Here is a 25,400-nt window from a genome sequence, read left to right as displayed (position 1 = left end):
AAAGCGCCATGGAATAAATGGCGCTATAAAAATGTATAATAATAATAATTGTACAATATATTTGTCCTGGAGATCAGCCCGTAGCACCACGTGTATCTATCTCAGCTCTGCTGCACCTTACGTGCTCAGCTCTACTGCACCTTGCTCGCTCAGCTCTGCTGCACCTTGCTCGCTCAGCTATGCTGCACCTTGCTCGCTCAGCTATGCTGCACCTTGCTCGCTCAGCTATGCTGCACCTTGCTCGCTCAGCTATGCTGCACCTTGCTCGCTCAGCTATGCTGCACCTTGATCGCTCAGCTATGCTGCACCTTGATCGCTCAGCTATGCTGCACCTTGATCGCTCAGCTATGCTGCACCTTGCTCGCTCAGCTCTACTGCACCTTGCTCGCTTAGCTATGCTGCACCTTGCTCACTCAGCTATGCTGCACCTTGATCGCTCAGCTATGCTGCACCTTGATCGCTCAGCTATGCTGCACCTTGCTCGCTCAGCTCTACTGCACCTTGCTCGCTCAGCTATGCTGCACCTTGCTCGCTCAGCTATGCTGCACCTTGCTCGCGCAGCTATGCTGCACCTTGCTCGCTCAGCTATGCTGCACCTTGCTCGCTCAGCTCTGCTGCACCTTGTTCGCTCAGTTCTGGTACATCTTGGGCACTCAGCTCTGCTACATCTACATGTGGTATTACACACTGACGGATATTTGGAGAGCACTTGTATACGCTTCGCCGCACCCGCTTTGCCCTTAATAGGCCAATTGTGGAGAACACAACGGAGAGTTATTCTGAAGATGGATGTTACATGGAAGAAGCAGCTAATTCCAAACATTCTGCTGTTTCCTGACACAATGACACTGTTATTCAGCCCGAGGAATGTTTCCAGTCCCCACTCAGGAGAACTCGCCCCCTTCCCACCCTCGGAGTGTTACATCTCTTCATGTACAGAGCTCTCATCTATATTTCCTGCTCTGATTTATGGGGTCTCTGACACATGAAGAGCGGCTTTCATTATATTATCGATAGACTACGTCAACTTCTCCAAACTACAAAAACTTTACTGCTGCTCAGTGTGGCCCTCTGCTGGTCAGACTGTGCGTGGGAGGCTTCAATATATGGTATCAGCTTCCCTCTGATCTATGGAACTGGAGACGACCACTTACCAGGCTGGGAACCATAAAAAATGGCTGCATTATCCCATTAATGTGAGCTGCTTGATATTCTGCATTAACCTGTTACTAGAGCGTAAGAGAAGCAGCCGCCATCATCCTATATGGGAGCAGGGATTTTCTGGACTATCGAAGAACTGTAATATCAGTCCATAATGGCTGATAACAGTGAACAATAGAATACAGGATTTAGATGTACAATATGCATTGCGTATCCATTTCCAGCAGACTAGTCGCTACAGGTTTGTGGTTTCTCAACAAAACAGTAATTATTGTGATTATTTTGAACCATATTTTATGATCGGAATGTTGTGTCTTTTCTATCTTTTAGATCTGTCGAGTTCCACGTTTCCTTACTAAAGGCTCCATGTAATGTGTCAAAACCCACCTAGGTCACCAAAAGTAATGGAGAGGGAAGAGGGAGACACGGCTGCAGATTCTCAGAGGAGCGGGGACAGAAATATGGAGGAGTTTCATTATGACTTCTTTTACACTTGCCATGTTTTTTGCGGCCCGTTTTTGCAGGCCGTATTGCCGCAATTTTCACAGTCTCCTGCAAAAACGGGCCACAAAAATCTTGCGGATTGCCGTTTTTCTGGTTTCGAAACAAAAAAAACAGCGTTCCGCAAAACGGTATTTACGGTGCACCGCAAAACAAGATTCCGCTGTTTTTGCGGACCCATTGATTTTCAATAGGGGACATGTCAGTAAGCTGTGAAAAATATTGAGCGGGTTCGATATTTTTTCACAGCCATAAATACGGCCCTCATGGCCATATGGCATGCGGCGCTCCGATTAATTTTTGCAGCCCGTTTTTGCGGCCCCATAGAAATGTATTGGGGCCACAAAAACACGGCAAGTGTAAAAGAAGCCTAAGGGTGATATGTGCAGCGGGAAGCTAAGAAAAGGCAACTAATTCACTGCAAAAAGGATGGAAGTCTGCGGACACACTCAACATTTCTGACTCTGCTTCATCTAATCCTTATCTACATGTAAATTAGTTCACAATTAGTTTAACCTCATTCTCAGACTGAAGTGAGGAAAGTGCTAAACTAGAGGGAGGTTCCGCATCATGTGGATACATTGTTACTGATGATGATACAAAATGCTGCTGAGCTAACAAACTGCAATCAAGAACATATTCTTGGCCTCCGATGAGCAATAAAGGCTGGAATCAGTGATCAGGAGGAAATTAAATGGTTACGAGATATCTGGATAGAGAAAAAAGATGCTGAGGAGCCGGAGAAACGAGGGACAGATTAAAAAGGGAACTCCGGGCAGGACCCAGGAACTCACAGAACTCCACATACCACAGGCTCACATCAATGTTTCCCTTCTACAATGTATCCACTCAAGAATTCATCTGTATGATTCACGCACCCTATGCTGTACCCGCTCTACTGTGTACCCCCTCAATGTATCCTTTCTACAATGTATCTGATATGTCTGTGTAGCAATTCACTCAAGAAAATAGGTTCTACAGTAAAAACTGCAAGTAACCCTGCCGGTTCCTGTACAAACTAGATATCCTGACTGTGCAGTCCCTAGTGATGCCTGAGGGTGCAGAGATAGCCCTAACAAATGACTAGGAGATGGCAAGTCGGACCTAACTGCCCAAAAAGACATTGAGTTTCTTCACCTTCCTCCTAAAGAATCGGAGGGCAGAACAGAGTTCAAATTACCTACAAGAGGAAAGTGTGCTGAAACAGAAAGATCCCATAGTGAGTAAAGTAAATAACAAAATACCAATCAAAGAATAAAGCAAGTAGTGTTAATATACACCCTACAAACTAATGATACACGGAAGATAGGTGCAAAGTATAGCAAAGAAACAGCAAAGCGAAAACCCTTAGCTGGAATCTTACAGACTGGCTCCAAACATCAACAGAATGTCAGAACATCCAAAATGAATCTATTACCAGCAGGAAATGCCAGCAGGGGGACAGAATATAAAGCTGCACCCAAAAGGTGATCGGCAAACAAATGAAAACACCTGTGTTAAGTTAGACAGGATGAAGTCAGAAAATCAGAACCCAAACACCCTGAGAAAAGGTGTATCTCGTGTGGCTCGGCGGAATGAGAAGCCAACCACAGAACACCAGCTCAAGAGACCAAATCCAGGAGAATAACCGGATCCACTAAAGAATTTGTCTTTATGTTTATGCCACCCTATCATGTGCCCACTATCCTGTACCCACTCTACAATGCAGTGCACATAGGAGCAGAGGAGGTGGTGTATACAGGTGACTACACACTGTGCCCGCTGATGGCGCTGGGTACCTGTGCCGGTGGGGCTGGTGGCAGACAGTGGAATATCCATTTCTTCAAAGGCCTCCTTGTAGCTGTGCAGATGAGGCTGCAAATAGCAGAAAATGACATCAGATGAACGGCTACAAATTTACATTTCCTTGATATATTCCACCTTTTCCCTTTAAAATCCCCTAAATGTGTAATTGAATCCACTATGGCCGGGGGTCCTTACCTCCTTGGGTCTCCCTCCTGGATTGGCGGCGATAGTGTTGAAGACTTCTGGTGAGACGCACCGTACAGGGGATCGGACTTTGGTGGGACTGGTGGGATCAGCCGTATTTTCTTCATATTGCCCCTCGCTGGTCGTCCTCCTGCGGGGGACTGATACAATCTCGTCTGGGGTCTTATCGCGGGTCTGCACTCCTGCAATATACAAAAAAGTCACAACTGCCCCAAATCCCGTGGTCCGGCTCTCGCCCACATGGAAATGTCACATTCTGGGGTCCTCTCCGTGTTCTGTGCATGCAAGAAAATCTGAATTCTCTCCAAATATGAGGGCGGCCTGCAGAAAGCAGATTACACGGAGACACAGCCCAAGACCAAGCATGGTGGTCTGCGGCAGTATGGTATGAAAGCCCCGGATAGCGCGGTCATGGTGGCCATATTGGTACAGACGCCATATTGGTTGTTGTCAACCAAGTTTCCCAAACACAGATGTAACCAAGGAACACACTTAAAAGGATTGTCCTCTTTAATAATTATAATGGAGGAAGACCCTCCAATCCAGACGCCTACTATTCAGAGTGGATAGGACCTCAAAATCTGTTACATGGACACCCACTAAATCCAAGGATTGCATCCGATTACCCGGGGGCTTAGCAGTGGGACCACCTGAGCATATTAACCACATTATTAATGCAATATTTGGGACATTTAGGCCCTGTATACAGGATTGTGGGGGAACTCTCTAAAAAGACCACTTTAAGGCAAGGTTTTTCTCAGCCCCTGTCCTTTAGCTGACTCAATCCTAGGACTGTCCCAACAAATATGGAATTGCTGACAGGTACATCTGTGATTGGCTGCCGGATAGGGGTCGTACAAAGTGGACTACCCCTTTAATATTTTAATCAGAAGTCAATGTGAAAACAATGACCAGAAAACACATTGAGGATTTGAAGATTTTTCGCTTCCTGCCTGAATGGACTCTCGATGACCGTATTCTGTCTGCTCGGTTGCTTTATGATTGGTGGACGCAGTTTCCAGCAGGAAAAAGTTCTGTAGGAAACAAAAACTTGTGAGTAACTTTTTAAAACAATGAGGAACTGCACCCACAAGCAGCGGCCTCTCCGAGGAGACCACCCCGGGGAGGGGCCGCATTCCTTACTAATATCATCAAATCCGCTCACAATGAAATCAGTGTTATCGTCTCGGTTCACAAAGAATAAAATATGCAGTTTCCGAAAAAAAAGTTCCAGAGCGGTTTCCTAGCAAAACATAACAAAGGGTGAAAAATAATAACAATGTATCAAGAACGGGCACGGACAGTTCTCTGCTTCTGCTGGCCAGGGGTATCTAGATCATGGAGGAAGCCCGTGAAACTGCTGTGGGGTCCCTAAATGTCTCATCTCCTGGGCATGGGAGAAGACCACCCACCCAAGGAGGAGCGGGACTGCCAAAAGTGGTATGAAAAGGGGCAAACCAAGGGTGCCACTACCCTGCATCATAACAGCCTCATCTACTACAGGGCCCTTGTATGTATGTGCACCCCAGTCTTTCATTATTGGCCGAGAGGACAGGTAATGGCCACCGGACGCAATGACAGCGAGAAATGCAGCCTTATTGTACCCATCGGTCACTGGCGCCAGGCACACGTGCCACTTATAACACAGCATTCTTCCTATGAGACAAGGGCCCTATGGGCATCCTCAGGGCCCAGGGGCCACGGCTACCTCTGCACCCACCTTAGCTATGCCACCTCTGTCTCACAAATCAGATGGGTACACAAAATTGGGTCCCATAATTGATTTTAATGAAATTGTGGATGGAGTTAAGGGCAAAAGGTACTTGGCGCTTCATCAGATGATTGTACTATGGATTTAGGTCAACAGCAGCACAGAGTATTTCAGGCCGGTTTAATGTTCAATTGCAGTACAATGTCATATGGGAGAACACAACCAATGAAAACCACCCAGTGCTGCCAAAGGGTGACGGCCATGAGTGAATGGTGCGGAGAAGAGGACGAGTCTGTGGAGGATCGGGGACGTGCGGCTGCTGAATAATAATGTGGCATTTCCAGGACCTTAGGAATGAAAGGAAGAGAGAATGTCATCCAGCAGCTCCGGGGGCGATCCTCAATGTCATAGTGATGGGGCCCTGCTCCGGGAAAGAGGGCGATACTGGCAGAGAAATGGGAGCAGGAGATAAGATACTTGGAGATGTGAAGATGGTGGGGCTGAGTGAGTGGATGAGGCAGAGAGGAGAGTTATTACAGCTGTTAACCCTCGCAAGCTCTTCCAGAGTGAGAATTCTCAGAATTCATTCTCATATACTTTATGCTTCATTTCTTCACAACTCTTCAATTTGCTTTTTTGTAGTAAATAGAATCCCTGATATTTCTAAGTCATTCTCAGCTAATTATTGCTTACTTACAATGTTACATTGTATCAAACCCTCTGCTGTGCGAGCACGTCTAGATCAAGATGAGTTTTCAGGCTCAGCCAATTGTGGTTTGTTACAATGTATCAGGGCAGGTAAAAGTTTATAATCTGGAGTTCAGGGCAGGAAGATTTGTGTTTAGCTCACAAAGGATTATCCAGACTGATACATTGTATTGAACCCTCTGCTGTGTGAGCAGGACTAGATCAGGATGGCTTTTCAGCCTCAGTCAATTATGGTTTGTTACAATTTATCAGCGCAGGTAAAAGTTTATAATCTGGAGTTCAGGGAAGGAAGGAGATTTGTGTTTAGCTCACAGAGGATTATCCAGACTGATACATTGTATCGAACCCTCTGCTGTGTGAGCAGGACTAGATCAGGATGGCTTTTCAGCCTCAGTCAATTATGGTTTGTTACAATTTATCAGCGCAGGTAAAAGTTTATAATCTGGAGTTCAGGGAAGGAAGGAGATTTGTGTTTAGCTCACAGAGGATTATCCAGACTGATACATTGTATCGAACCCTCTGCTGTGTGAGCAGGACTAGATCAGGATGGCTTTTCAGCCTCAGTCAGTTATGGTTTGTTACAATTTATCAGCGCAGGTAAAAGTTTATAATCTGGAGTTCAGGGAAGGAAGGAGATTTGTGTTTAGCTCACAGAGGATTATCCAGACTGATACATTGTATCGAACCCTCTGCTGTGTGAGCAGGACTAGATCAGGATGGCTTTTCAGCATCAGTCAATTGAGGTTTGTTACCATGTATCAGTGCAGGTGAAAGCTTACAACCTGGAGTTTAGGGCAGGACTATGTCCTTAGCTCACAGAGGATTTGTCCAGACTGATACACTGTAACAAACCATCAGATATGTGAACAGGACTAGATCAGGATGGCATTGCAGGGATGCTGCAGTCTGTGGGTGATCTGTGCAGGGTGCGAGGCATATTTAATGCCCGGGATCATTTGTCTATATTCTCATCCTGTCGTGGGAGTCTTGAACATGTTTAATTCTCTACAAGTCCGGACCGGCCCGACCCCACGAGGAGCTCGGTGCCTGAACACGATTCTCAGCGGAGCCAAGTGCAAACTCGCGCCTCCTCCGAGATCAAAATAAGGAGTATTGTCTCCCAGCCAAGGGGGAGATAGGAGCCGGCCCAAAGCGAGGAGCCCCTCCAGGCAGCAGGAGACGTCTCTCAGGTCTTCTGCATCTCTAAGAAGCAATTGAAGCCTTCTGTAGAAGCTGCCACCTCGCTCTGGGTCACATACTGACAGTACACAGCGCCCCCCTAGAGAGCAGGCACTACAGGGTACTACAACTGGCCAAAAAGACCCCAGAAAATAGTCATTGATCTCAGAGTGTTCGCCTCAGATGACCCCATGCTGTGATTTGCCGCCCGTCCTGATGCTACAGATGTATCGTCCTAATATCTGAACTATAGCTGTAATGCAGCCGGGCTCATTACTGACATGTGGCTCCAATATGGGCTTCATAACGGAAAGCTGAGGCTGCGCAGGGTCTTCTCCCCCCTCAGTATGTAGCAGCATCTCCATGGGACGCAAAATTAAAGTACAGAGTTAATTGTCAAAAATAATATAAAAGTTTATTCTGGAAACATTTCCAAATCAGAGAGTGTAATACTTTGCCTCACCAGTGAGGGCGCCCTCTAGACCGGAAGCATTACATCAGGGGATGGGCAGACCTATCATTGAGTCCAAGCTGAAAAACTCCAGCAAGCATGTTTGTAACAGAAAAAAAAATCCTTACATGGTAGAATTTATTCTTAAGGGGGTTTTCATTGGAAAAAACGTATTAAAGGGGTTGTTCATTTTGCATCATCTCTTTTTTTTCTTTTAGAGACAAATCCCCTGATGATAAGCCGATCACAGATTCTGCAGGTGAAGCTGAACCTGCAGCAAGTGTTCCCTGTCTCTGCAGCGCCACCACTGGAGGCACACAGTATTGCACAGTGCCCACTGACATCTCTTGGTAGACTGAGTAAGATGGGCCGGGTCCTCCAGAGAAGAGACGCTCATGCAGCCAATCAGCATAAGGCTGAGATACCCCGTTTACTGTACCCTTATGTACTGGGGTATCTCAGCTTTCCTTGCAGGGGGCAGTTGGGAACTTTTCTCAATGGATGAGGAGGGGATTTCGGTGCGCCTATCAGAGAGTCCGTGTGTGTGATACATTGTAGCAGAGGGGAATCCGCCGTCTTACCTTTCCGTGGCACTGACTGCGGGATCGGGAGGATTCGACATGACACAAGACGTTTAGCCCAACGCGTTTCACAACAGAACATTTGGAAGATTTTGGCGCAATCAGCAGTGAATCCCAACACAGATGTTATACACCGAGCCACGGACCAGCCCCACGCCCCGGGCCGAGCCACAGACCAGCCCCACGCCCCGGGCCGAGCCACAAACCAGCCCCACGCCCCGTGCCATCTGCCAGCTCATAAACTTCATGGTTAGAAGCAACAGTTCACACCCCACACGCCCCATGCCTCCAGAAAAAAGCGAAGAGAACACATCAGGGTCACGCCACGTCCCACTCATCCACCATATTAGCAGTGCATTATTCTGAAGCGTGTGCAGCACATACAGTCTGGATGCCATACCTGATGGATGGAGCCACATATGGGCCCCAGGGCACAGATAGGGCGCCCATCTCTACTAATGGGGTTAACTCTTGCTGGTTGGTTCTCCGGCTCCGGGGCCCCCCAGCTCTTGTCATGTCGTTATTGACCTTACCTTTACCTGACATGATTAGGGGCCCCTGGAGCCGTGAGAGCCCCGGAGCCGATCTCCATGACCCTATTACACACAGGACTTGACACACCATGCTTAATGGAAAAGGAGCAAGCGGACAGAACAAACCAGAGAAAGTGAAGGAGCGCTGGCGCTGAAGCGTGGGTGTATGAGGGGTGTTCATACTTTTGCGGATATTCCGGAGTTTGCTGTTGTACTCTGGGAGATGTTGATGAAGGGGTCGGGATCATGGATGACAAAAGGGGCGAGAATGATCGGGACAGGAGGTTCCCCGTGAAGAGAAGAGGAGGAAACAGCGACAGGAACAAGACAGAACAGATGGAAAAAGGAAACAGAAAGGTTAGATGATGGCGGAGAGTCATGATGTGGAGGTCAGTGCAGACAGCCAGGAGGGAGGAAAACAAAATCAATGTATCAGTATAAGGGAGACGAATGTCACAGCTGCACAATGTCTGCTCTGTAGATAATGGTCCAACAATCCCACTGTAACATCATGGATCTAGTACCCTACTGGGGTGTTACCTTATAGAGGCACGGATCTAGTACCCTACCGGGGTGTTACCTTATAGAGCCATGGATCTAGTACCCTACCAGGGTCTTTCCTTATAGAAAAATGGATCTAGTACCCTACCGGGGTGTTACCTTACAGAGCCATGGATCTAGTACCCTACCGGGGTGTTACCTTATAGAGCCATGGATCTAGTACCCTACCAGGGTCTTTCCTTATAGAAAAATGGATCTAGTACCCTACCGGGGTGTTACCTTACAGAGCCATGGATCTAGTACCCTACCGGGGTGTTACCTTATAGAGCCATGGATCTAGTACCCTACCAGGGTCTTTCCTTATAGAAAAATGGATCTAGTACCCTACCGGGGTGTTACCTTATAGAGCCATGGATCTAGTACTCTACCGGGATGTTACCTTATAGAGCCATGGATCTAGTACCCTACCGGGGTGTTACCTTATAGAGCCATGGATCTAGTACCCTACCAGGGTGTTACCTTATAGAGGCATGGATCCAGTACCATACCGGGTGTTACCTTATAGAGGCATGGATCTAGTACCCTACCGGGTGTTACCTTATAGAGGCATGGATCTAGTACCCTACCGGGGTGTTACCTTATAGAAACATGGATCTAGTACCCTACCGGGGTGTTACCTTATAGAAACATGGATCTAGTACCCTACCGGGGTGTTACCTTATAGAGCCATGGATCTAGTACCCGACCAGGGTGCTACCTTATAGAGGCATGGATCTAGTACCCTACCGGGGTGTTACCTTATAGAGCCATGGATCTAGTACCCTACCAGGGTCTTTCCTTATAGAAAAATGGATCTAGTACCCTACCGGGGTGTTACGTTATAGAGCCATGGATCTAGTACCCTACCGGGATGTTACCTTATAGAGCCATGGATCTAGTACCCTACCGGGGTGTTACCTAATAGAAACATGGATCTAGTACCCTACCGGGGTGTTATCTTATAAAGAGCCATGGATCTAGTACCCTACCTGGGTGTTACCTTATAGAGGCATGGATCTAGTACCCTACCGGGGTGTTACCTTATAGAAACATGGATCTAGTACCCTACCGGGGTGTTACCTTACAGAGCCATGGATCTAGTACCCTACCGGGGTGTTACCTTATAGAAACATGGATCTAGTACCCTACTGGGGTGTTACCTTATAGAAACATGGATCTAGTACCCTACCGGGGTGTTACCTTATAGAGGCATGGATCTAGTACCCTACTGGGGTGTTACCTTATAGAGGCATGGATCTAGTACCCTACCGGGGTGTTACCTTATAGAGGCATGGATCTAGTACCCTACCAGGGATCTTACTTTATAGAAACATGGATCTAGTACCCTGCCGGGATCTTACTTTATAGAAACATGGATCTAGTACCCTACCAGGGTGTTACCTTATAGAGCCATGGATCTAGTACCCTACCGGGGTGTTACCTTATAGAAACATGGATCTAGTACCCTACCGGGGTGTTACCTTAGAGAAACATGGATCTAGTACCCTACCGGGGTGTTACCTTATAGAGCCATGGATCTAGTACCCTACCGGGGTGTTACCTTATAGAGGCATGGATCTAGTACCCTACCGGGGTGTTACCTTAAAGAGGCATGGATCTAGTACCCTACCGGGGTGTTACCTTATAGAAACATGGAACTAGTACCATACCTGGGTCTTACATTATAGAGATATGAATCTAGTAACCTACCAGGGTACCTTCTAAAATACATGGATCTAGTACCCTACCGGGGTGTTACCTTATAGAGCCATGGATCTAGTACCCTATCGGCATCATGCCTTATAGAAACATGGATCTAGTACCCTACCGGGGTGTTACCTTATAGAAACATGGATCTAGTGCCCCACTCGGGTGTTACCTTATAGAAACATGGAACTAGTACCCTATCGGGGTCATGCCTTATAGAGTCATGGATCTAGTACCCTGCCAGGATCTTACCTTATAGAAACATGGAACTAGTACCATACCGGGGTCTTACACTATAGAGATATGAATCTAGTAACCTACCAGGGTACCTTCTAAACTACATGGATCTAGTACCCTACCAGGTTCTTAGAAATATTCTTGTATTAATTGTGATAATTGTGTGAGGAGGAAAATTTAGTTTACAAGCACATATTCTATTTTATGGTCTCCCCATAGAAAAGAACGGTAACGGCAAGGAACAATCATTCACATTGCAACTCCATTATCCACTACGGGTACTACTGCTACCCATGAAGGGCGCCCAAAAATCATGACCTGGAGCAAAACCATAATGAAGATGAATACAATGTTAGTGATGTGATGCACGGTAAGTGGGCGAGTTGGGATTACTGAACCTGGGTAGTAACCCCCCCCCCCACCATAATAACACAGGAGCTGGCACCGATGACTTCCTCAGTGGCCGCCGGAGATGAGATTGTGTCTATCGCCCCGGGGAGGAAACCTCCAACATTACAACAAGGTGTTTGTGTCAATGTCTGCAAGGAAAATTCCCATATAAAGACATTTCATCCCTGGAAGGAAAGAACAGAAATGTTGTGTAATATGAGGTCAGTGACGAACCACAATATCTGGGGTGTATATGTGACCCCAGAATATACAGAAAGGGGCAGGAGGCTAACTCAGCTCTGCTACATCTGACTGGACACATCCGCACGGTGAGTAATATATACCAGTGTGCACAAGTCACAACCAATCTACTCCAATGTAAACTTTTTGCTATGTATTGATTTTTCGATCACATAATGTGTTATTCTCTAATCACTGCTAAAGCTGCACATTGCCCGATTTCCCAGAGAGTAGGGCATTGTGGGAGCAGAGGTTAGGTCACATTAGGTCACAATACAAACTGCATACATTATTCAATGGGTCTTTTTGACCTGATGAGGCTGGTGTACTTACTGCTAAAATCCATAACAGAATGACTGTATAATCCTGATATTACAATGTGCATTTTAGGACTCTAGATACAGAATTGATAAACTCATGAGTCCAATGTATTCAATCTCTGCCCACTCAGTCTGATTGACATCTGTTCAGGCTCCACCCACCCAGCCTGAGTGACAGCTGAGCAGTGTGAGATCGCAGCAGCAGGGAGGAGGGACACTGAGGAGCAGTCAATCAGGCTAGTTGGGTGGAGATTTGAGTTTCACATTCATAAAGGATTATGCAGCTATTCTGACATGGATTTTCACGGTAAATACACCAGCCTCCTCAAGTTTTAGAGACTAATTTACCAATGAATGCAGTTCGCATGGTGAAACCTGATAATGGATCCATATTAAGGGAAAACTGCAAAAATATGAAAGCGGCTCTGGATGTGAATAGAGAAAACTCAAAATCTGTGCAAAAAAAAAAGGAAAAATTCTCAATGTTTCTATTTGGATTTAAATAGTTATATTTTGTTACAAATGTAAACACTGATGATAAACAGCAGAGGCGGCGCGATCCCGGCTACAGATCCACAGTCTGAAGATCTTTTCTACAGATCTAATCTAAGTCTTTTAGCATCAGGACATTTGTACATAGACGGAGCGGCAGAGCGAGGGAGCAGCGGCAGAGAGAGGGTGCAGTGGGAGCGTGAGGGCATAGCGGCAGAGCGAGGGTGCAGTGGGAGCGCGAGGGAGAAGCGGCAGAGCGAGGGAGCAGAGGCAGAGCAAGGGAGCGTGAGGGCGTAGCGGCAGAGCGAGGGAGCCGAGGCAGAGTGAGGGTGCGTAGCGGCAGAGCGAGGGTGCAGTGGTAGCACGAGGGAGAGGCGGTAGTGCGAGGGAGCAGAGGCAGAGCAAGGGAGCAGTGGGAGCGTGAGGAAGTAGCGGCAGAGCGAGGGTGCAGCAGGAGGGTGAGGGAGCAGAGGCAGAGCGAGGGAGCAGTGGGAGCGTGAGGGCATAGCGGGAGAGCGAGGGTGCAGCGACAGGGCGAGGGAGCAGAGGCAGAGCGAGGGTGCAGCGGCAGGCGAGGGAGCAGAGGCAGAGCGAGGGTGCAGCGGCAGGGCGAGGGAGCAGAGGCAGAGCGAGGGTGCAGTGGCAGGGCGAGGGTGCAGTGGGAGCGCGAGGGAGAAGCGGTAGTGCGAGGGAGCAGAGGCAGAGCAAGGGAGGAGTGGGAGCGTGAGGGCATAGCGGCAGAGCGAGGGTGCAGTGGCAGGGCGAGGGAGCAGAGGCAGTGCGAGGGCGCAGTGGGAGAGCGAGGGAGAAGCGACAGTGCGAAGGAGAAGCGGCAGCGCGAGGGCGTAGTGGCAGAGAGATGGTGCAGAGGCAGAGCGAGGGCGCAGTGGGAGGGCAAGGGAGAAGCGGCAGCGCGACGGTGTAGCAGCAGAGAGAGGTAGCAGTGGAAGCGCAAGGGAGAAGCGGCAGCGCAAGGGCGCAGCGGCAGGGCATGGTGGCAGAGTGAGGGCGCAGCAATGCTTCAGCCTTATTTGGTCTCAGCAGTGCAGTGATCGGGATCCTTCCTGGGGTATCACCTAAATGGGTTGTGAGATGTAGCACAACGATGTGCAGTCCTGCATCCTGGGATCCTGCAGACTCCTTGTAGGGAGCGAAACACTAAGGCGTCCAAACTGCGGAGGCAGAATCTGTACAACCAGGAGCAAAAATATAGTACCATTAACATTGGTACTATATGGCGGTAATATGTTGGCAGTGAATCGCAATATTGGTACTATATGGAGGCATTATAAGGATTGTAAATGGCAATATTGCTGCTATATGGCGGCGTTATGTGTGCTGTAAGTGGTACAACATGATGGAATGATGTGGGCTTTAAATGGCAACATAACATTGGTACTATATGATGGTAATATGTGAGCTATAAAAGTCCATATAATGTTGTTGCCATATGGTGACATTATGCAGATTGTAAATGGCAATATAACCCTGGTACTATATGGCAGTATTATATGGGCTGTCTAAAAAAATGACAAGCGGGTACGAACCTACTTTGCTTTCTATTCATAGCCTCCATTTTTCTCAAACTGGTCCTGTGCCCGGGCCATAAACCAATACTGAAAATGCTGCATCCGTACATAGCAATACGTTCTAAGGGCGTGTAAACTTTTGATACCCAACCACCCGACTTTTTCCCTGTGCCTTATGTGTGTAATACAAGAGAGGTTATAGCTGTATATTTCTTTATTCTATATATTCACTTGGCCTCAAAATCCCTGAATTCATGAAAAAAATACATAAACTTCTGCAGAAATTCTGCATTTTTATATATATCTACTGAGTAACGTGAAAAGACGGAAAGTGATATTTACTGTGGTGTAACTCACCCACCTGTATCGTATGTGTGGGGGGTGTATATATATATATATATATATATATATATATCCAGCTACTGCTGCCCTTCATCTGTGAAAACTGATGCTGATCTGTCAGATTCCAAACATGCCAAACAATGGGGCACATCCAGCCTGCGCCATCTAAATCTGTCATCACCTGTCCGGAGACACTGATTGTGCTTCAGTGCACAGAAATCAATCATTGTTACAGCAAGAAATGTCCCCGCACATCAATACTCCTCGAGTCCAGCTTTATTGCCCCCATTCAGGCACTTTTTACACTTTTTTCCATTCTTATGCTCTTCCATTGTATGACTTTTTTTTTTTATTGCGTGCAGAATACCATCTGACCTGTAGGTGTCACTGTTCTTCTATAAGTTATTATTGCAAATCTATGCCCTAATATATGTTGTTGTTTTTTTCATTTGATTTGGCTTTATTTAGAAGAAAAAAAACAAACATCTGTACTTTCTTGACTCCTGCAATCAATACTGTCCCTGGTCGTGAGATTTGTGCCTCCACAAGTGCAAAACGTTGTGTGTGTAAGTAGCCTAAGACATAATCCTGTGAATAAAAAAAAATGGGGGTTTCTAAGGATAGTGGACAAATGTATTTGAAAACGATCTCACTGTAGCAAAATGATAATGGGTGCAGGGCTGAAGTGGCCCCTGGAGCCTTGGGGGCCCAGAAAGTCCCATTGGCTCATATACTGCTATATACCTGCCATAGCTGGGCGCCCTGTTGGAGATTTTACACAAGATTTAAGATACCCCAACGCAAGGTGTCTCTGTGACTGCATAGCAAGCTATTATTCTCTGGTATCGCCCTCCCATTTTCTTACTATTATTACAGTATTTTAGGGATTTTTTATGTTGTTTCTCCACAGTATGATCTTATCTTCTCCCATTTTCAGCTTGCAGAACTTTTCACACCCACAATGTCATTGGTGACGTTTTGCTTGGAGCCCCTGTATTGTGGAGTGTGGTGGTCCCCTCCGGGAGGCGGCACAGGCTTGGGTTGGAGCGCCACGTCCGGCCCCGTGGCTGGTATGTGAGGTTGGCCACACACTGTCCTGTGGTCAATGAATTCCAAACATGGTCCGTAATGACGGCGTCTTGTAAACCGACCGTGCAAATATTTACCCTGGGCGTTCAGTAACTATAACATTGTTTGCCTGACAGATGATCGGGGGGCCGTGGGTGCTGCGAGGACACAATCCTCTTCTGTCGGTGGGCAGCATTATTTTTTATTGCTACATTTTAAGCCCCTGAAGGGCAGCTCTGTTCTGTACAATCCAAACTTCACAAAGAGTTGGGAACCCCAGCGATCAGGGGTGATCTTTAGGGAAACCAAAAGTAACAATTCAAATTTCCTACAGCGCCTCCACAGGAAGAAGCAAGTATTACACAATACCCTTCCATACCAATAGCCTGTGTAATGGAAGACAGGACTCAAGTGCTAATTAAGTTCCTTGTAACTAGTTTTGTAGCAAAGTGATGAGGATCCTAAAAACAGACGCCCCACCCCCTCTATTAAGGGTAATTTTCTCAACTAGACATCCCCTTTAACGAATCCAAATGAACCAATATGATCCAATTGACTTTCTAAACTACACTTCTATCAGTGGGTGGGTATTTGGGTGCAGTGGTAGCGATGACATCTTGGCTTTGGAGACTACAGGGGAGGTCAATGCTGCATAAGAAGACCCCAGTAAGTGGTGGTCCGGTCGTAGAGTTTGCATTAGGGTTCAGCAGTGTCTGGTTTTGTCCATTTGCCTCCTTCATGACTGTTTCCAATGTACTATATAAGACATGCATCCCTATGACAGTAACTAAAAGCGCCATCTAGAGGCCAGAAAGAGTCCTGCACTCAAGTAACTAAAATCAGCCCCGAGAAGAGCAAGACGTGCAACGAGGACCTTCCCGAGCCATCATGAACACATCGATCTCATACAGTGATGTTTAGAGGGTGACTACATTAGTAATACTTAACTCTTTAATCCAATAATTTGTTATTTCCAGGTATTTACATTGCTATACGATTTACCTGCAACTCTGTGGGCCACGAGCCCTTCCAGGTTGTAGTTCTCCTCCTCTGGGGCTTCTCTGGCTTGATCATGGGGTTGAGCGGTGACAGCAGCAAGCACCGGGGATGCTATAGCAGTTTGCTGCGGACTGCTCTGCAGGAAAGTAGAGACAGGTGGGATAGATGATGAGGGAGTAGTAGTCCCGTAGCTGTAACTTCTTACTAAAGTCGGTGGAGCTGGCTGGGTCGGGTAGCCATAAGGAGAATAGGTCCCAGAGGAATATGGCTCCCGGTACTCGTTCAGAGGTCTCATGGGCTCACATGAATAAGACCTTGGCGCTTGCTCGATGGGTGTATGCGCCTGGCTAACCGGAGCAGACGGCAGGCTGCCCGGGGACGAGAGCCCATATGCATTGCCCGGCCTCGGAGATGCCACCTGGGGCGATGGCTGGCTATAGATTCCCAGAGCTGGCTGGGCAGATAGTGACCCCGTTACTGGCATAGTTCTGTCCTCTTTTGGGGCGACAGGTACACTCTGTGATTTGTGAATCTGTGAAAATGAAGGATCAAGGTCCAACATTAGCATGTTAAGTGCTTCGATTGACTGCTCAATCTCCTTCTGGGAGGCCATCATGGGGAACTCGGGGATACTATGACTCTGGGGGACAGTCTGAAAAGTGCTTGGCTGGGAAGTTGGGGTGACCATTGGGTTCTCTATTGCACCATCTTGCTGGCGGGAGGGAGGTCGGCTGCCGCCCTGCTGCCATGAGTTCAGCCCCCTCTGGACGGCTTCTCTGCTGCTTACGCTTCTGGCTGGTGCTTGGGGCAGCTGTAAAACGGGCTCGTACTTTGCCGGTTCTGCATTAGTGAAGGACTGAGAACGGTACATCCCATTGGGGTCATAATAGTATAAGTGCTTTGGAGTTACGGTGTCTGGTTGGGGCTGTCCCCAGTTGGACATTGCGGGTTGGTTGACTTGGTAAGAGGACAAGTTCTCCTGGGCAGATACTGAAGGTCTCATCTGGTTACCAACATCTTGAGAATAAGGATTCATTGTGTTTTTTAAGATGTTCTGGTTGTTATAGGGGTAGCCACCATTAATCATGGTCTCCTTCCCAAGATAGCCATGTTTATGCAGCTTGTCTATGCCATTCATGGTTGTTGGACCATTGGACATGTTCATTTGGTGGTACCCAGTCTCAATGATATGGGGTGAGCCATCAAGCGAGGACAGTGTACCCAAGCTTCCAACACTGTGTCCATCATGGTTGGGTAGGTCATCATCTAGGATGTCTGTCTCTCTTTCGGTTGGCGGGGACATGCTGCTCCCATTGACATGAACCTGTGCGGGCACCACATGCAGCATGGCACCTGTAACAGATGAGCCTGGGTTTAAGTTGTGCATCTGAGCATCGGAGTCCAAGCCAAAGCCAACAAGAAGCCTCTCCAGCTCTTGCTTCTCCTCGGGCGTCAACCCTTGGTTCGCAGCCGCATTGGCCACTTGCTCATCTGTCTTGTCTGTCTTTGTTGACGCGGTGGAATTGCCGGAATCGCTGCTCACCGATAGGGTATGTTCGATATGATTGGGGGTGGCAGACAGCGGGATGCCACTGACGTTTACCGTACTGGTACTCCCGTTGGTGGAGTCTTTCTTCTTCACTCTGGCATATAAACTTCCATCCAAAGGTCCTTGAGTGTGTCCGACTTCTGCAAGAAAACAGAAGAAGAATCGTTAGCACTTAAGTTTCTATCTTTACCGTTCTGCTCAGTCAGTAACAATTAGGATATCCAGTGAGACGCTCCACGGCCAAAATGTCTTTTCAACTAAACCACTAAGCTGTCCTCTCCTTCCCGATATCAGCTCCTCCACCAGAACGAGGCATTAAACCCTCCATCACAGATATCAGCTCATCAATCTTGTATAATGGCTCATCTAAACGCCATCACTTCAATCCCACAGGAACCTGTCCCCCATCCAAGCACTTTATCCAACTGAGATTACACTGTGACTCCATGCCGGGTAATGGAGTTCTGGAAAGTCGTAAGAAAACATGTGGTAATCGATACTCGGCGATCACCGCAAACCAGATTAAGAGTCTCAGGATTGAGTTATGATCTCAGGAGATCTCTCGGGGGAGGGGTGCATTGATCTCTAGCGGAGACTCAGCCTCATTGGAGATGTTAACCTCTCGGCAGCACATTAACAACAAAGTGAATCGATCAGTAACCAGAGATGGACAATGTCGTCCTGTTCATGTTAGAGGTCATAATACGACACAATAAATATATGACACAGTCAGTTACCAAACTGCTGCCCCATAAATGGGCAGATTTACCATACCGGTGCCCTCTGCTCCCCTCTCCAGATGCAACCTGGGTCACATATAGGAAATGTCATAATATGAAGATAATCAGAACATTTTTTAGAACACCCTTCTGAAGACCCAAAGGACCTTGAAGAAATGGCAAGCAGCACATACAAATACTGTACACTTAATTGGATATAGAACTATTTGCTGCAGTTCACCAGTAACGTCCATGAGGCCTAAAGCATCCAGCGCCTCATGCTTCAGTAATGGCAATGCCCCTAACCACACGCTTCTGAATTAGTCGAGCTATCGAAAATAGACGAAGCTTACTGTCGACCTCAAATAGTGACTGTCGGAAGCACCAGCTGCAAATTCTTCTCCGGTGCCCCATAACGCGGAGTTTACACCCTTCATGTGAACAGTTACATTGTATCACTGAGGACACATAAACGTGTTATCAACGAGGACATATTTACCTTGTATCACCGCATTGTATCACCGAGGACACATGTACGTTGTATCACCGATGGCATATATACGCTGTACCATCGAGGACACATATACGCTGTATCACCGAGGACACATATACATTGTATCTCCTCACTGTGGATCCGGACTGTGTTGTTTTGCAGGCGGCTCGGTACCACACCCTGCTCCCTGGGGTTTACTGTCAGAGGAGTAGATATATTTATACCCTCTGGGAAGCTCTCCACGGACTGATTCACACCATGTTTTCAGGGGGTGGAGGTGTAAAAAAACTAAATGGCATCAAACGTCCCTCCCAAATGACCTCACGGTGCCAACACTATCATGTACACATTGTAAAAGTATGTGCGGATTTGTCAGCGGGCGCGGGATGACTCAACCAACAGAAGCGCCAAACAATCCTGCACCCCCAGGGTACAAGAGGAGATCTGACATCTTATATTACATAAAGTCAAACAAACAGCACCAAACTCAACTGCAGAACCAGAACCTCTGCAATCCTGACAAGGGGCAAAAAGAAGGAAACATGGGAAGTCAGGAGATCCCATACAATGACCCCATGATGCTCCCCCATACAGTGACCCCATGATGCTCCACCATACAGTGACCCTATGATGCTCCCCCGTACAGTGACCCCATGATGCTCCACCATACAGTGACCCCATGATGCTCCACCATACAGTGACCCCATGATGCTCCACCATACAGTGACCCCATGATGCTCCACCATACAGTGACCCCATAACTGCACCGAGTCCTGGAGAACATGACAACACTGACTGTGCAGAGCCGAGGAGAACATGACAACACTGTGCAGAGCCCAGGAGAAAGAGACATGACAACACTGACTGCACCAAGCCCAGGAGAACATGACAACACTGACTGCTCCGAAACCAGGAGAACATGACAACACTGACTGCTCCGAGACCAGGAGAACAGGACAACACTGAATGCACCGAGACCAGGAGAACATGACAACACTGACTGCACCGAGACCAGGAGAACATGACAACACTGACTGCACCGAGCCCAGGAGAACATGACAACACTGACTGCACCGAGACCAGGAGAACAGGACAACACTGACTGCACCGAGACCAGGAGAACATGACAACACTGACTGCTCCGAGACCAGGAGAACAGGACAACACTGAATGCACCGAGACCAGGAGAACATGACAACACTGACTGCACCGAGACCAGGAGAACAGGACAACACTGACTGCACCGAGCCCAGGAGAACATGACAACACTGACTGCACCGAGACCAGGAGAACAGGACAACACTGAATGCACCGAGACCAGGAGAACATGACAACACTGACTGCACCGAGACCAGGAGAACAGGACAACACTGACTGCACCGAGCCCAGGAGAACATGACAACACTGACTGCACCGAGACCAGGAGAACAGGACAACACTGAATGCACCGAGACCAGGAGAACATGACAACACTGACTGCACCGAGACCAGGAGAACAGGACAACACTGACTGCACCGAGCCCAGGAGAACATGACAACACTGACTGCACCGAGACCAGGAGAACAGGACAACACTGAATGCACCGAGACCAGGAGAACATGACAACACTGACTGCACCGAGACCAGGAGAACAGGACAACACTGACTGCACCGAGCCCAGGAGAACATGACAACACTGACTGCTCCGAGCCCAGGAGAACATGACAACACTGACTGCACCAAGACCAGGAGAACATGACAACACTGACTGCACCGAGCTCAAGAGAACAGGACAACACTGACTGCACCGAGCCCAGGAGAACAGGACAACACTGACTGCTCCGAGCCCAGGAAAACATGACAACACTGACTGCACCGAGCTCAGGAGAACATGACAACACTGACTGCTCCGAGCCCAGGAGAACAGGAAAACACTGACTGCACCGAGCTCAGGAGAACATGACAACACTGACTGCACCAAGACCAGGAGAACATGACAACACTGACTGCTCCGAGACCAGGAGAACAGGACAACACTGACTGCACCGAGACCAGGAGAACAGGACAACACTGACTGCACCGAGACCAGGAAAACATGACAACACTGACTGCTCCGATCCCAGGAGAACAGGACAACACTGACTGCACCGAGACCAGGAGAACAGGACAACACTGACTGCACCGAGACCAGGAGAACAGGACAACACTGACTGCACCGAGCTCAGGAGAACATGACAACACTGAATGCACCGAGACCAGGAGAACATGACAACACTGACTGCACCGAGACCAGGAGAACATGACAACACTGACTGCACCGAGACCAGGAGAACATGACAACACTGACTGCACCGAGACCAGGAGAACAGGACAACACTGACTGCTCCGAGCCCAGGAGAACATGACAACACTGACTGCACCGAGACCAGGAGAACATGACAACACTGAATGCACCGAGACCAGGAGAACATGACAACACTGACTGCACCGAGACCAGGAGAACAGGACAACACTGACTGCACCGAGCCCAGGAGAACATGACAACACTGACTGCACCGAGACCAGGAGAACAGGACAACACTGAATGCACCGAGACCAGGAGAACATGACAACACTGACTGCACCGAGACCAGGAGAACAGGACAACACTGACTGCACCGAGCCCAGGAGAACATGACAACACTGACTGCACCGAGACCAGGAGAACAGGACAACACTGAATGCACCGAGACCAGGAGAACATGACAACACTGACTGCACCGAGACCAGGAGAACAGGACAACACTGACTGCACCGAGCCCAGGAGAACATGACAACACTGACTGCTCCGAGCCCAGGAGAACATGACAACACTGACTGCACCAAGACCAGGAGAACATGACAACACTGACTGCACCGAGCTCAAGAGAACAGGACAACACTGACTGCACCGAGCCCAGGAGAACAGGACAACACTGACTGCTCCGAGCCCAGGAAAACATGACAACACTGACTGCACCGAGCTCAGGAGAACATGACAACACTGACTGCTCCGAGCCCAGGAGAACAGGAAAACACTGACTGCACCGAGCTCAGGAGAACATGACAACACTGACTGCACCAAGACCAGGAGAACATGACAACACTGACTGCTCCGAGACCAGGAGAACAGGACAACACTGACTGCACCGAGACCAGGAGAACAGGACAACACTGACTGCACCGAGACCAGGAAAACATGACAACACTGACTGCTCCGATCCCAGGAGAACAGGACAACACTGACTGCACCGAGACCAGGAGAACAGGACAACACTGACTGCACCGAGCTCAGGAGAACATGACAACACTGAATGCACCGAGACCAGGAGAACATGACAACACTGACTGCACCGAGACCAGGAGAACATGACAACACTGACTGCACCGAGACCAGGAGAACATGACAACACTGACTGCACCGAGACCAGGAGAACAGGACAACACTGACTGCTCCGAGCCCAGGAGAACAGGACAACACTGACTGCACCGAGACCAGGAGAACAGAACAACACTGACTTCACCGAGCTCAAGAGAACAGGACAACACTGACTGCACCGAGCTCAAGAGAACATGACAACACTGACTGCACCGAGACCAGGAGAACATGACAACACTGACTGCTCCGAGACCAGGAGAACAGAACAACACTGACTTCACCGAGCCCAGGAGAACATGACAACACTGACTGCATAGAGCTCAGGAGAACAGGACAACACTGACTGCTCCAAGCCCAGGAGAACAGGACAACACTGACTGCACCGAGACCAGGAGAACAGAACAACACTGACTTCACCGAGCCCAGGAGAACATGACAACACTGGCTGCATAGAGCTCAGGAGAACAGGACAACACTGACTGCACCGAGCTCAAGAGAACATGACAACACTGACTGCACCGAGACCAGGAAAACATGACAACACTGACTGCACCGAGCCCAGGAGAACATGACAACACTGAATGCACCGAGACCAGGAGAACATGACAACACTGACTGCACCGAGACCAGGAGAACATGACAACACTGACTGCACCGAGCCCAGGAGAACATGACAACACTGACTGCACCGAGATCAAGAGAACATGACAACACTGACTGCACCGAGACCAGGAAAACATGACAACACTGACTGCTCCGATCCCAGGAGAACAGGACAACACTGACTGCACCGAGACCAGGAGAACAGAACAACACTGACTTCACCGAGCCCAGGAGAACATGACAACACTGACTGCATAGAGCTCAGGAGAACAGGACAACACTGACTGCATAGAGCTCAGGAGAACAGGACAACACTGACTGCTCCAAGCCCAGGAGAACAGGACAACACTGACTGCACCGAGCCCAGGAGAACATGACAACACTGAATGCACCGAGACCAGGAGAACATGACAACACTGACTGCACCGAGCTCAAGAGAACAGGACAACACTGAATGCACCGAGACCAGGAGAACATGACAACACTGACTGCACCGAGACCAGGAGAACATGACAACACTGACTGCACCGAGCCCAGGAGAACATGACAACACTGACTGCACCGAGCTCAAGAGAACATGACAACACTGACTGCACCGAGACCAGGAAAACATGACAACACTGACTGCTCCGAGCCCAGGAGAACATGACAACACTGAATGCACCGAGACCAGGAGAACATGACAACACTGACTGCACCGAGCTCAAGAGAACAGGACAACACTGAATGCACCGAGACCAGGAGAACATGACAACACTGACTGCACCAAGACCAGGAGAACATGACAACACTGACTGCACCGAGACCAGGAGAACATGACAACACTGACTGCACCGAGCCCAGGAGAACATGACAACACTGACTGCACCGAGCCCAGGAGAACATGACAACACTGACTGCACCGAGCTCAAGAGAACATGACAACACTGACTGCACCAAGACCAGGAGAACATGACAACACTGACTGCACCGAGCCCAGGAGAACAGGACAACACTGACTGCACCGAGCTCAAGAGAACATGACAACACTGACTGCACCGAGACCAGGAAAACATGACAACACTGACTGCTCCGAGCCCAGGAGAACATGACAACACTGACTGCACCGAGCCCAGGAGAACATGACAACACTGACTGCACCGAGCTCAAGAGAACATGACAACACTGACTGCACCAAGACCAGGAGAACATGACAACACTGACTGCACCGAGCCCAGGAGAACAGGACAACACTGACTGCACCGAGCTCAAGAGAACATGACAACACTGACTGCACCGAGACCAGGAAAACATGACAACACTGACTGCTCCGAGCCCAGGAGAACATGACAACACTGACTGCACCGAGCCCAGGAGAACATGACAACACTGACTGCACCGAGCTCAAGAGAACATGACAACACTGACTGCACCAAGACCAGGAGAACATGACAACACTGACTGCACCGAGCGATGATTTTGCAATTTTTGGAATTGGAGAAAGCAGGTTGACAACTTTGCAGGAGCATCAATAGCAGCTGTATTGGTTGTCAGGATGCTTTTCTACACTCCTGAATTCCCTACCACCTAATGTTTAGTTACATTGTGTTCCCTTTCTGATGGGCTCGCTGTTCTGCAATACATAAAGAAAAGGGAATAAGCAATGGATCTCAGAATATTTGCCTTTCAGAAATCTGGGAAAGCTGGGTGACGGCTCTTGTGCGAGCAGCGATGGTGACCATATTTTTGGTTGTCAGCCAGAAATGTTCAGATCTTTTTGCTCCGTAGTGTGTCGGCAGCTACATAAAAACGAAACCCATTAACTGCATGTAAGTAAGTGAACCCCCATAAATGATAAATGAGCGCGCCTGCCCCTCCTGTGTTATCATCAATAGGAGGGAGGTAAAAATAGACGGCAGGAGCAGAAGTCAGTGCCCAAGAGCAGCTGCTCCAAGGGGGATCCTGATGGACAGAGACCTCTGAGACCCTTCATTCATTCCTG

The 25,400-nt window shown here is 48.4% G+C and overlaps 1 protein-coding gene across 8 annotated transcripts in view; it reads right to left on the bottom strand.

Annotated features, from left to right (window-relative positions):
• TNS1 (tensin 1) overlaps nucleotides 1-25,400 on the bottom strand; it is a 374,732-nt gene that overhangs the window by 26,934 nt on the left and 322,398 nt on the right. For 4 of the 8 annotated variants that reach the window (XM_077273214.1, XM_077273215.1, XM_077273216.1 and 1 more), the window contains 4 exons: nucleotides 16,682-18,367; nucleotides 8,941-9,030; nucleotides 3,643-3,833; nucleotides 3,441-3,516 (listed from right to left, as the gene is read on the bottom strand). In XM_077273214.1, coding sequence (XP_077129329.1) covers nucleotides 3,441-3,516; nucleotides 3,643-3,833; nucleotides 8,941-9,030; nucleotides 16,682-18,367 — 2,043 coding nt within the window. The remainder of the gene's footprint in view (nucleotides 1-3,440; nucleotides 3,517-3,642; nucleotides 3,834-8,940; nucleotides 9,031-16,681; nucleotides 18,368-25,400) is intronic. The other 4 variants (XM_077273221.1, XM_077273217.1, XM_077273218.1 and 1 more) reach the window with 1 other exon arrangement.

The sequence above is a fragment of the Ranitomeya variabilis genome, chromosome 7 (genome assembly GCF_051348905.1).
Source record: "Ranitomeya variabilis isolate aRanVar5 chromosome 7, aRanVar5.hap1, whole genome shotgun sequence".
NCBI classification, from domain to species: domain Eukaryota; kingdom Metazoa; phylum Chordata; class Amphibia; order Anura; family Dendrobatidae; genus Ranitomeya; species Ranitomeya variabilis.
This window is presented reverse-complemented; position numbering and strand designations above follow the sequence as displayed.